Source organism: Podarcis pityusensis (assembly GCF_964106645.2).
Source record: "Podarcis pityusensis genome assembly, chromosome: 1".
Classification (NCBI taxonomy): domain Eukaryota; kingdom Metazoa; phylum Chordata; class Lepidosauria; order Squamata; family Lacertidae; genus Podarcis; species Podarcis pityusensis.
In genome coordinates this window covers 136,495,934-136,510,014 of record NC_138028.1, presented here as the reverse complement: position 1 = coordinate 136,510,014, position 14,081 = coordinate 136,495,934, and the positions used below count along the sequence as shown (strand labels likewise).

Sequence of the window (14,081 nt, the reverse complement as noted above, 5' to 3'; positions counted from 1 at the left end):
TTGTACCCAGCATAAAGACATCCATATTCCCCTATCTGCTTCACTGTTTAATGTATTTATGTGTGTACATTTCCAGGTCCAAACTGCTTTGCAGGAACCACCATCATTCCGGCTGGCATCGAAGTGAAAGTGGATGAGTGCAACATCTGTCACTGCCACAACGGGGACTGGTGGAAGCCTGCTCAGTGTTCCAAACGTGAATGCCAAGGCAAGCTGACTGCATAGGGCAAAATCCCAAGCAACAAGGAGTGTGTGTCCAATGTAACGGCTTCTACACTGCACATGTTAAATCTGCCAGCTGCAATAGGGTCACCAGCAAAACCTTTAAGGGTTTAACAAAAGTGAATATTTTACTAATGGGCAAGTTTTCTCCCTATATAGATATTTAACCTACCACGGCAAGCAGCACAGATTGATGGCTAGCAAAAGGACATCCTACAGAGGTTCTTCCTCCAACCTGCCAACTGAGTTAGAGCTCATTTTAGCTCTTCACATCTGTGACATCAATATCATTCATGGTTTTGTGAGCTTCAACATCTTCTTTTTCCCCCTCGGAGCCAGGGTAGTTGGAACACGCAAGTTAAATGAGGATGGTTCAGGAATGAAATGCACTTTTAAAAACCAGTGGGAGAGAGGATGCAGGAAGAAGGAGGACCTTCAAGAATATAATGGATGCACAGATATACAGCAACCAGGCACCCTAGGAGCCTTCTGTATATGTTATGCTTTCTCCACCACGTGGGGACAATTGAATTGAAGAAATGTATACACCATAATGACAAAGGATACAGGCTAAAGTGTCAGGCAACCAGTATATAGGTAGATAACCTCAATGTCCTTGAAATAGTTTAAGTGACTCAAGAAAGCCAGCACTAACTGACATCCCTCCATATACCTTAATGCCTCCCCTTATGTTGCATTCCTGTTTCTTCCCACTCCACTTATTTTGTTGTAGGCTCTGTGAGGGAGGAAAGGGGAGAAGGAACATTAGATTTCTACATTGCCAGCTTGCTCCCAGCCTCTATTTGACTATCAGAGAAGGGAAGAGGAAGCCCAGCTGAGGCATGTAGCCAGACGCTACAGGTAGACTCCAGAAATAATGGCACCTTCTTTGCCCTCCCACACATACCAAGTAACATGATATTGAATGTTGCAGTCAACAGGTTTTATGGGATAATAACTGAAATGATGTTGTAATAAATAACAAGATGAAAGAGGAAAAAATCTTTTTTAATAATTTCAGTGGCACCTTTAAGATCAACTAAATATAAGCTTTTAACGTATGAGCTTTTGTGTGTAATACACACTTTGTCAGATACTCTGAAGCAGAGGTCTCTTCAACCTTATAACTGTTGATGACTGTTATGGCACTTGGTTCCACAGGGAAGGGCATGACAGATCAACATTTGTAACTGGCTGACTGACCGAACCCAAAGGGTGCTCATCAATGGTTCCTCTTCATCCTGGAGAAGAGTGACTAGTGGGGTGCCACAGGGTTCTGTCTTGGGCCCGGTCTTATTCAACATCTTTATCAACGACTTGGATGATGGACTCAAGGGCATCCTGATCAAATTTGCAGATGACACCAAACTGGGAGGGGTGGCTAACACCCCAGAGGACAGGATCACACTTCAAAACGACCTTGACAGATTAGAGAACTGGGCCAAAACAAACAAGATGAATTTTAACAGGGAGAAATGTAAAGTATTGCACTTGGGCAGAAAAAATGAGAGGCACAAATACAAGATGGGTGACACCTGGCTTGAGAGCAGTACATGCGAAAAGGATCTAGGAGTCTTGGTTGACCACAAACTTGACATGAGCCAACAGTGTGACGCGGCAGCTTAAAAAGCCGATGCAATTCTGGGCTGCATCAATAGGAGTATAGCATCTAGATCAAGGGAAGTAATAGTGCCACTGTATTCTGCTCTGGTCAGACCTCACCTGGAGTACTGTGTCCAGTTCTGGGCACCACAGTTCAAGAAGGACACTGACAAACTGGAACGTGTCCAGAGGAGGGCAACCAAAATGGTCAAAGGCCTGGAAACGATGCCTTATGAGGAACGGCTGAGGGAGCTGGGCATGTTTAGCCTGGAGAAGAGGTGGTTAAGGGGTGATATGATAGCCATGTTCAAATATATAAAAGGATGTCACATAGAGGAGGGAGAAAGGTTGTTCTCTGCTGCTCCAGAGAAGCGGACACGGAGCAATGGATCCAAACTACAAGAAAGAAGATTCCACCTAAACATTAGGAAGAACTTCCTGACAGTAAGAGCTGTTTGACAGTGGAATTTGCTGCCAAGGAGTGTGGTGGAGTCTCCTTCTTTGGAGGTCTTTAAGCAGAGGCTTGACAACCATATGTCAGGAGTGCTCTGATGGTGTTTCCTGCTTGGCAGGGGGTTGGACTCGATGGCCCTTGTGGTCTCTTCCAACTCTATGATTCTATGATTCTATGAACATGGCTATCCACCTGAATCTGTAATTATGGAAGGCACCACATTGAGCTGCATGAAATGGAAGTCCATCAACCTTATAAAAAAAAACTCGCACAGGTACAGACTGATATTTTATTTCTAACTAAATGCAAAAATTTGGATATTATACCTAAAGGTCTCAGAGCTTATATTTAGTTGATCTTAAAGGTGCCACTGGAATTATTAAAAAAGATTTTTTCATCTTTCATATTTATTATGACTATGACAGATCAACATGGCTATCCACCTGAATCTGAAATGATGTAGGAACAGGAAAACATCAGTGATAGCGTTTCCATCCATGACTAACCGTTACATTCTTCATCAGTACTTTAAGGGGGAAACTATGGAAAATACACGTCACCCCAAATTCCTAAAGCATGGGACTTCAGCAGGCTCACATAAGGGATTGGTTTGACCATCTGTGATGTCTGAAACCAAAGTAAACAATCCCATGTAATACAATGTTGATTTCCTCCAGAGCTAAAATTCAATTTTCTCTGCAGTTTTCCTGAGTTATATCTGTATTCACCTTGTTTCACTATCATCTAGGTTTTGCCTCCAAAGACTGGTCCTCTGTGTGCCATTTCCAGCATTCACTGAAGGTAATGGCAGTATTTTGAACTAATTCAGTAAGACCAGGTTTTGGCACACTGCTCTTCCTCAAGAGCAGATCTGAATAGGAAACAGCTCTGCTTGCTGGCATTTTCTTGTATGGCAGTAAAATATTTGATGGAGTAAACATGTTAGTGTCCAAAGCCTGTAATTGCCAAAGCCACTCTGGAAAGCCTAGTGGCAACAGCTAGCTTGCAGCATCATGGAACAGGTTGGAACCAGGTCCACAATTAACATATCCCACAGTTTTTCTTAAGAGCTTGGTGAGGGATGCCTCATGCTCCACAGAGAGAGATTTGTGTTCCTGGTCTTCTTCCTGTCTCAGAGTAGGATCATCTTGCTAAGTGGGAAGGACAGTTTTGCAACAGAAGGCAAGTATTTAGGGCTCAAGTTTGTGAAGGACTAGTAGTACGCCTGCAGCAAATGTTTGTAGAGATGGAGGGGATATTAGTTGTGTTTTCCTCAAAATCAATTGATTGTGGGTAGGATTGCTTTGTTGGGAACTAGATCCAGCTTAAAAGACAACCTTTACACCTTGCTTCAACAAACCACATTTCTCCAGTAGGCCATAGCTGCCGTTGTCTGGCCCCCAACCCCATTAAGCCATGGTAAGGGATGGTGGAGAAAGCCAATTCCATTTGAATTTAGAGAGGAACCTACTTAATTGGCACTTTCTGAAACTATTCAATGGTTACCCTCTGAAAGCAACATATCTCCAAATTTTGCAGCGCAGTTCTCCAGCTATGTAATGCATCTGAAAACACATATATTAGTGAAAATAGCATACATAAATGAATCACATTATTTTGCAACAATGTGTATATTGGGCAAAATTGCATATAAATGTGTGTATTATAAGAAATTTGCATTAAAATGCTGGTGAATTTTCATGAAGACTTTAAAAAGATTCAGAAATTAATGTGGAAGTGTGGAGAATGGAAAAATGAGGGAAACCAAAATTGACAGATCCAACCATTCCTCACCATGACTGCCAGACCATTCATGATTTCTCTCCCTCATCTGTCTCTCACACATACGCACACAACATGCAATAAGCACCTTGATTTCAGTTCCTAGCTACCTGGTCTTTTCTTTCAATTGGGGCTACACCATTCCAATGTTAGTGCTGTTATTAAGTTTTGAATGAGTCCAGTTCCACAGGCATTTCTCCCCTCCCCACAAGTCACATCCTTCTGTTTCTAACCAGGTCCATGCCCCTGGCCTCAGAGTGCTAAGCCGGTCAGGTGCCTCGCTTGGACTTACACTGCCATGCCAAGACAAGACTCCCACCCAGACAAGCTCTGCACGGGCCTGTTTCTAACTATACATTCGTGGGTGGGTTGGTTGGTTGGTTGGTTGGTTGACAGAAATTAGTTTGTAAGATTTGGCACGCAGGTCAGGAGTATGTAGGCAGCTGCTCACACATAAGCAAGCAATTTCCCCCCATTTTGGAGTGTGCGTCATGCATCACCCTGCAGGCAAGAATGCTGTTTCATCTTCAGAGCTCTCCCGCCTCCTTTCTAAGGGCATCCTCTTCTCAGTAATTTTTTCATTGATTTCAGCTCCCCCCCCCCCCCAGGTTTATCAAGTCATAGAAGAAGGCTTTTTGAACCTATGTGCTGTCAACTACAGCCACGTAATAATGGGTGCAGTAAAAAGATCACCAAACCAAACCTTTAACCTTAAAGTGGAGCCCTCCCTCTTCTAGCACACCAGACCCTGCAGTGCAGGAGGTCAGGGAATGGGAGGTGCATCATAGCTTAGAATAGTGCAGATGCTTTGCATGCATGAGTTGATACTTCATTCAAAAGTCTTTTGAGACGTAGAGTTGAGAAAGTCTTCTACCTTCTTCATCTTCTTCTTCTTCTTCTTCTTCTTCTTCTTCTTCTTCTTCTTCTTCTTCTTCTTATCATCATTATACCGCCCTATACCTGGAGGTCTCAGGGCAGTTCACAGAACAAAATCAAAATATAAAACCACAAAATAAAAGGGTAGACCAAGGATAGCCAACATGGGGCTTGCTAAACGTTGGACTACAAATCCTATCAGCTGTAACTCAGGGGCATCTGAGGGGAACCATGTTGGCCTCCCCTGGAGTAGACAATTATGGGCTAGAAGGGTCGACACTCCCATTTGGCATAAGGCAATTTCATGTACTCATAGCACACCTAGCAGAGGGTGAAGTTGCCAAGTCTGAACAACAGAACAAGGTTCTGGCAGGTAACCAGTATTTGGATCTCAAAAGCTAGCTCTTGCCAGGGTCCACCCGTGACCCAGCTGATTTGGTAACACTCTCCTCCCACCAAATTCTTCCCTGCCTATTCTGCTCATAGGAGAAATACATTTGAAATCATAAATGTATTTGGTAGCCCTAAATGTGTGTCTTACTGAGCAGTGCTGGTGATTCAAGCAAGCTATGATATATCCCACAGGAGAAGGCAAAACATGGAGAGAGAGAGAAAAGAATCCCAGCAAACAAAAGTAGGGTTGCTAGCAAAACTGACTTCAATGAAATGAACCAGGACAGAAGTTCTGCCAAAACCAGCACAAAAGTCAGTATAAGACAGTTGGCAGCATGGGATAGGATCGCCCAGTGCCCACCCAAGATATTTGGCTGCCTAAAGCAGTTTAAAGTCAACACTTTAAAGAATCATATTGGACACCAATTCCTGACTTCATATATTTCCTCCGCTCTTTAGAGGTGTGCCTGAGACAAGTCACTTCATCCTGCCAGGGCAGGCTCACTTATGAGGCAGGGTGACGCAGCTGCCTTGGGTGGCAGAAGCCCCAGAGGCAGCACCCCAGCAGATGCCCTGCTCCCCACTGCTGCCATTGCTAGCAGAGAAGTGGTGCCAGTTTCTGGCACGAGCTCATGAAATATCACTGAAATCTCGCAAGAACTCATGGAGCACATGAGATCTTGCCAGAACCCACCATTGCCATTGCTGCTTCACAACCTGGGTAAGGGAGGCAGTGGGACAGCAGCGGGGCTTAAACCGAAATGCAGCTGCCCTTTGAAATTTGGACTTCTCTGAAATCTGCAATACAGTTTCTGCAGCCAAAGAATGTATAACCAAAAAATGTCTATTTTATTGAAAATAACCTGCAAAAATGCATTCTGTTAGGGGGAAATTACTTGCAACATGCATTAAATGGCAAAGCTAGTTACAAATATGCATACGATGGGAGATGTGCATGTACATGTTTTTGGACATGTGCCTACACAGTTCCATGTGGACTTCAAAAAATCATATATGCCCAGAAACAGGGCAAACCAAAATGAGAAACAGAGAGAAACCCAAACTGATGAATTCACCCATCTCAACTTTTCATATATTTCAGTAGTACTTACCTGGTGCTTCGTTCCATTACATTTAGAGGAACTGGACCACGAGGGCAGGTTTTGTCCTGCAGAACCTTTTCCCATGGCAGAGAGCAAGGGGTTCTGGTGTGGGAGGGCACTGCTAGGCAGGCAAAGAGGCAGACTTCAAGGTACCTTGAGGACAGCTTCCCTGGATGCTTGGCAAGTTTATTTCCTCAGCCAGAGCCAGCGTTGGCCCTCATCATCCTGCATCATATCAGGCAGCCCTTCTCTAATACACCAATTTGCAGCAAAGTTGGCACTTTGCTGTTGTGGCCATTAATTCACAAATGCGCATTTGTAAATCATTCATGAGCTGCTTCCCTCCTCCCTCACTCCTCTTTGTGATTTATTCATGTCCACAAAGAGCAGAAAGAAACATTTCCACACTTGCCATTCACTGAGAAATGCCTTCTGTGGTTTGTTCATTCTCCCAACCCCCTTTCTACACACAAGTGAGCTAAGACCACTGCAGGCCTGAGCATTCTCATTCCCTGGAATAAAAAATAAATGACATACCTAGGCGTTTGAAACACTATGAAAACCTTAAGTGGAGCCATGAAGTATAGCGGCCCATCTATTATTAAGGAACTACTATGTCCTATTGGGGTTGCAGGGCGCGGGGGGGGGGGGGGACTGAAAGAAAAAATGCAATTGGCTGGGATCCATCAAAGCACAGGCACACTAAGAGCTGTCCAAATAATTTACTGAGGCACAGAAGCTTGAATGCACCACAAAGCAAGTTTTAGAAAGCAGCTACTCTTGGAGCCGGAGAGTGCCAACTGCTACGCAGGACCACTGTGAGTAGCAGCAAAGAGCCTTTTCCTGGAATTTGACCACTTCAGGGGTCACTGCAAAACACTACCGTTTTTTTCTCCAAGGAAAAGAGCACCCTCCTCATAATTGAAAATGGACCTGAATGTTCTTGTATACCACCATTTCCCCTGTTTTGTGCCTCTCCGAGGGCTGCTCTACATATTTAAGAAAAAGCACAAGGTACACCACTTTAGAGGGCCAGTATAGATGTTTCCTTGCACCAGCAGAAAGCTAGCATGCCAGGGAGATGGGTTCTGTCCCAGCCATCACACTTTAGGCATGCAAGCAGGTTTTCGTATGTGGGAGGAAAACCTATAAATGTGCAGCTGCCATGATTCAGCCCCAGAAAGATTGGACTAGGTTCTTTTTCTGAATGGGTGGGTGGGTTTCTGCAACCACAGGAGCCATCTTAGGGTCTGCACCTTGTACACTTCCCTGATGAGACAATGTCTTTATATCCTGCACACCCTCTCTGAAGCATGATGAAGATAAGAGAGGCAGAGATGGAGATCATTAGTTTCCCCTCCTCATGGCCATCAAAATACAAGGGTGGCTGGATAGCGTCAGTAGCAGTCAGGGCTCTTGCACTGTGCAGTTAAGGGCACACAGGTCATGTTCCATATAGTTTCTGGCTTTTGCACATGGGGAGGACTGCCAGATTGAGTAAAGCTGTGGAATCACTTCATTTGTCATACCTCAAACGACAACCTAGCTACACTTACACCACCCTGTTTGAATGACCGTGCATTCTTACCACAAATTCATACAGCTGCAAACATCTAGAAATCATCTAGACTGGCTTCCTGGCGCAGTGTGAACTTCAACCCACCAGAAATGGTGTTGCAATTTGCAGGGGCCAGCCATGCTTCTTAACCATTCCAACAAGTTAGGTTATTAATTTCATTTACATCCTGCCTTTCTGTACTGGAAATCAAGGTGGTCTCAGGCATTCTTCCATCCAGGCACTAACCAGATCCAGACCTGCTTAGCTCTAGCAATGATGCTCTATCATGTGCCTTCAAACCATGCTTGCAAGTCTGCCCACCCAGGGTGACTCAGGGGAGTTATTCCCTGTCTGAAAATCATATGATTGGCAGATCCTGACCTCAATCCCTCTGCACATACTTTTCCATTAAGTCAAACAATTTCAAAGGTTACAAAGCATGTGTGTCAGTGTGCAAATGAATACCATGATATGGGAGTGATGGTGGGTGCTCTGGAGGAAGGCAGAGCTAAGCTTCTAGATCAGTCTTCACCAGCCTCATGGTCTCCAGGTATTTTGGACCAGAACTGCCATCAGCCCCTGTGCTGGGTGGGGCTGATGAGAATTGTAGTCCAAAACTTCTGGAGGGCATCAGGTGGGCAAACAGTGCACACAAGCCAGACCATTAGGGCCAGATCATCAGCTAGGTGCCCCCAGCCTCAGCTATGCCAAATCCCACTTGCAGAGACCAACTTGTGTACTCAAACAGTTGCTGAAACGCAGGGGGTTGTTTAGTAGGACTTTTGCTAAGAGGGTGCCTGTCAGCAAGGAGCCAGATTTTTTTTTTACACCTTTAAACAATAGTGTGCCTGAAAACTAGTGAAAACAAAAACAAACACTCTACTGTAAAAAATGGGATTCTAGAATACAATATTGAAAAAAAATATATTATTAAAAAATTATTTTGTTAAATATAAAGTGTGTTATCCAGCAAACAATGTCTCTGGTGTCTTTCATCATCTCCACACCTACCGGCTGATGCTTCCAATTCCTCATGATTTTCCCTGCTATTTTGTTTTTAAAACAATCACAACCTAATTGGCCATGAAGAACTGGATGGGATGAAACAAGCTGAAACTTAAAACAAATAAAATAAACTTAATCCATATATTATGGAGGTACGGTTGGTTCCTGGGAGGGATCAGTCTGGAAATTGGGGTTCTGCTTTGTTTTGGACATTACCCTTCCTCCCCCCCCCCCCCCCCCGAAGAGTTGAGTCTGCAGTCTGGGACACACTTTGATCCAGGGCTATTCAGGTGGCAAAGGGAATTCCAGGTGTCTTTTACCAGCTTTGATTGCTGTGCCAAAATTGATCAAAGTAGTTGCCTATTCCTTTCCAGGCTCAATTCTTACCTCTAAAGCTTGGGGTCTAGACATTTAAAACACTGCCTCCTGCCGTATGTGACCCATATACTGCATACTTGCACTGACAGAAATTCTACTGTCAACTAGGAGAAGCAGGAGAGAATGCAATTAAACACTTATTTGGTTTTACAGCACAGCTCAAAATAAAATTGCAACAGGAAAACAAAGAAGCAAAATATCTCAGTATGAATATCCCTGACTGGTTTTGATCAAATCCACAAAACCTTATTTCCAATTCTCTTTCCACCTTTAAATGTGTTACTATAGCCAGGACAGTAACCAAATCTGGGCAGGGCAGGAATTCTATACCTTAATAGGGGACAATTTCAGCCAGTGCACCATTTTTCTCATCCCTGCTTGCATGACAAAAGCTGTATCTGCCAAAATTCTTTCTCCTACACAACAATTAAAGATACAAGAGCCTCATCTTCCTTGACTTCCCGGACACTCTAGCAGCCTGTGTCCCACATGTTGGCAATACCGCCTACATTTCTTGAATATTCAGAGGGGCTGCATCTGTCCTCTAGGGTGGGCAGATGCAAATGATGAGAGCGCTCTTGCACCTTTAATAGGAGAGGGAATTTCAGCAGCTTTAGCTTGTATGACAACACCCTAGGGGTTGCATAGTTGGATTATGATCATTCTGAAAATCAGTGACAAATTTATACTGTGAAGGAGAAGCCCAAGTATTTTTTTCTCGATCTATAATGCTAGCTTTTCCCATCCTGGACCATATTTCTAACCTTAATGCAGCCTAATCAGAGTAATAATTTGCCTCCACATTGCAGAATGCATTTGATACCTCTAGGGAAAGATGGGAAGTGCCATTAATCATTTAAACTAACTAATGGTTTGCTGAGTAATTACTGCTATCACTACTGTTTGTACAGTACTTTAAATATGTGCAACCCTAAATATGATAAAAACATTATTATTCTTTGTTGATTTGGGGACATGTTAAAATAAATACATTAGACAAAAAGCTATCAGTTTGACACACCTATATTGTGTAGCAACACAGATGTTACAAATGCATAAAATATTGCATAAATTGCAAAGTTACTATCATTGCAACTTTCCTTTTCATTGCATGTTTTGGTTTGGTAGCCTTCAAGTGACTGGGGTAATGCCTACACAGCTTTTGTGTCCTTGTAACAGTTGTGTAGAAGAGGGAATTTCAGGAGGTGTCATACAAGCTAAAATTCCTTATTCCAGACAACTGTTAAATGTGGAGAAGCCCTGCCCTCTTTTCCATCTGCCCACCCTAAGCCAGGACCCTCTACTGCATCCCTGTGGTCCACCATGTATTGTTGATCTACAACTCACATCGTGGTCATGCTGGCTAGGCCTGGTGGGAGCTGGAGTTCCGCAAGATCTTGAGGCCCACAGGTTAGCCACACCTGTTCTACAGGGTTGCAGCTTGACCTAAGGTGGCTTGAGAGAGCAGAATTACCACTATACAAATAGATGCTAAAACGTGGGTCTTGAAGTACTGAACATGGGTCCAAAAAGGCTGAAGGTTGTTTAAGATGCTGATGAAGACTGCTGGTGTCTACTTCCTCACCACGGTGGCTAACTTGTGGTTTTTGGACTGCATGGCATCAAACTGGAGGGTGGGAGGAACTCCAGTCAAAATTCTCTCTCCCTGCTCCCCAGAAAAGTAGGTGCCTAGCCTAACCTTTCGGAATATAATTAAAGGTGGTATAAAAACACAAGTAATAAATTAATAGTGTTTTTAGTTTGTTTGCATGGAGACCCATTCTGCCATGTAGCTTCGTAATCTGAAGTGGTACAGCAGCATCACCAGTTTACCTCTTTGGTGAGAATCATGACATGGCAAAGTGGGTTTGGTGTAATGGTGTGCACATGGAAATCCACCATAGGGCATAGTGCTCATTTGTTTTATGTCGCTTCATTTTCCTTGTATGGAGAGTTGCTTTGCACATAGCAACATGCTGCAGGAGCATAACTTTGTAGGTGCAAATGGTCACCTAGTCCACCCCAAAGGCATTTGTTATTCAAAATATTTGGGCAAAGGGAGACATCATCTTGTACACAGTCATCTTCACTTACTTAAACCCCCAAAGTCACTTCCACACATCTAGGTACAACTACTCTCCTTGGACTCAGTTCTCAACAGACTCACTGTAATTTATCTCCTGATTAGTAGAATTGTGGCTTTCTTCCCACCTTCATGCCTGTGCCTTTTCACTTTCCCTCCCTGATTTCTCTCAGGTAAAACAATTGACCTCCCTGTTGTGAACTGCAGGGATCCCACTCCAGGGTTGGTTTCCCAGACAACAAAAAGTTCATCCCCAATCACAGACATTAACCGTAGAGGCTGCTCAGTTTCAAATGTAAAAGGTTTCTTTAGCCTACTGGGTATTAGGGAAACTGAAGAAAGCTTTCAAAGGCACTACCACAATCACAAAAGCTTCTAATCTACTCAGAAATCCTGGAGAAATACTTTACCCTGAAAACTGAAGACCCGCAAAAGTGCCTCTGAGGAATAACTCAACAGAAGATAGCATCTCCTTGTAAATCAGAGGTGCCCCTATTCAGATTGTGCACTACCTGGTATCAGTACCAACTAAGGGTGGACTATACATCTTTTAAATAATAATAGTAAACACTGGAAATCCAAATACATTTTCAACAACCTAACTCCAGAACATGAAAATAATGTACCATGCCAACATCCCCACACAAAACAATTGATGAAAAATGGCCTTAGAATGTGACTCAATAAGATACTATTAAGTCTTTATGTTATTATGAAGGAATGTGGGTGGTGCTGTGGTATAAACCACTAAGCCTCTTGGGCTTACTGATCAGAAGGTCAGCGGTTCGAATCTGTGTGACAAGGTGAGCTCCCATTGCTCTGTCCCAGCTTCTGCCAACCCACCAGTTCGAAAGCACACCAGTGCAAGTACATAGATACCACTGCGGCGTGAAGGTAAATGACGTTTTCGTGTGCTCTGACTTCCATCACAGTGTTCTGTTGTGTCAGAAACAGTTTAGTCAGACTGGGCACATGACCTGGAAAGCTTTTGGTTCACAAACGCTGGCTCCCTGGGCCTGAAGCGAGATGTGTGCCGCACCTCATAGTCACTTTTGACTGGACTTAACCATCCAGGGGTTAAGTCCAATTTAAGGGAATTTCTCACAGAACAATTATCAGAACAATCCTCTCACAGAACAATTCTCAGAACAATTTAAGGGAATATCTCAATTTGCTTTCATGTTATTATTCCTTATCCAATGGGGCCATTTGCTTTCTTGCTTCAATTGCACCATTTCTTGCTTTTGTCAGCTGAATGCAATGGGATTCACTTGGGATTGTGACCCATAACAGACTTAGCAGCCCTAGTCAAGATGGAGCTCCAAGCATATTATGTGCAGTAATCTGATACAGATATATATATATATATATATATATATATAGATATATAGATATATAGATATATATAGATATATATAATATGCACTACTACTTTGCTACATAAAAGATACCTGTCAGTTTTGGTCAAGGCTGCGCTCAACTGTCAAGAGGTTCAGTTGGGCAGGATTCGGTTAATGAGTCCCAAGAGTGGAAGCCCTGCGCAAGGACTTCTGCTTGCACAATGGAGCTTCTTCCCCTGCTCACCTCCTTTATGTGCCCCCTGAAATTGGGTCAGGGGAACTGCCAGAACAGCAAGTACAATTCCATCTGGCAAGGCAAAATTATGCAGCAAACACCATAGCATGCTGTTGAATTCCTCCCTAGGGCTTTTTCCGTCTGGGTTGAAGGAACAGTTGAGCAAACACAAGCAAACATTTATAATGAAAGCCCCAAACTTAAGCAGTATCCATACAACCGCTAGTCCAAAAAGTTATGAAATGCTATGACAATAGTCAGTCTACACCGAGGTAATGAACCTGTAGCCCTCCAAATGTTGCCACCACCCCATCATTGGCCATGCCGGCTGGGAAGAGGAACAACCACAAGGTCATAGGGTGGCTCAGTGAAAAAGAGGGCATTTAATCAAAGTGGATTATAGGGGGTTCAGCAAGTGTAGCTTATCATGGAAGCTACAAGTACCGTACTAGGATTTTCCTCTGTGCACAGGTATCAAAGGGGCAGCAGCCCTGTCCCCTTTTGCATCTGTCCTCTCTACAAGGTCAGCAGCCTCATAGGGGCAGCACTGCAGGCTGGTGTGGCTTGTTGTCTAAAAGGCTGACTCTTCGGTTGCGAAGCCTCCATTTCAATTCAGGGAAGCCTTTGGCAAGCCACTCTTTGCCTCCGCTGTCCCACCCACAACAAGGGGACAACGATACAGATTGTATTTGCAGGGTTATTTATGCGCTCTGAATGCTCAAAAGCACTATATAAATGCTAAAGAGTCAAGCAATGCCTGCATATTTTACAATATGGGGTTGTTTGTTTTTTTGTTTGTTTTTAGACTCCAGATTGATAAATGGCTTTTGCTGCTGTCTTGCTGTATTGTTATAGGAAAATGGAGGTTCTTGGAAGATTGCAGTGGATGAAACTGGAAGAACAATTTTGTGTAAGGTTGAGAAATGTCAAGCTCCACTAGAGCGTGTTTGAGATATTCAAGCAGGTACCCTCAAACTTCACAAGAGCTGGTGAGCCTCTTTCAAGAACAAAACTGTTTCAAGCTTCCCAATGCAGAACAGATGTTCACTC

At 43.5% G+C, this 14,081-nt stretch overlaps 1 protein-coding gene across 3 annotated transcripts in view; it reads left to right on the top strand.

Annotated features, from left to right (window-relative positions):
- VWC2L (von Willebrand factor C domain containing 2 like) overlaps positions 1-227 on the top strand; it is a 108,408-nt gene extending 108,181 nt beyond the window's left edge. For all 3 annotated transcript variants that reach the window (XM_081019447.1, XM_081019450.1, XM_081019446.1), the window contains one exon: positions 77-227. In XM_081019447.1, coding sequence (XP_080875573.1) covers positions 77-225 — 149 coding nt within the window. In that variant the 3' untranslated portion in view covers positions 226-227. The remainder of the gene's footprint in view (positions 1-76) is intronic.
- The last annotated feature ends 13,854 nt before the right edge of the window (positions 228-14,081 follow it).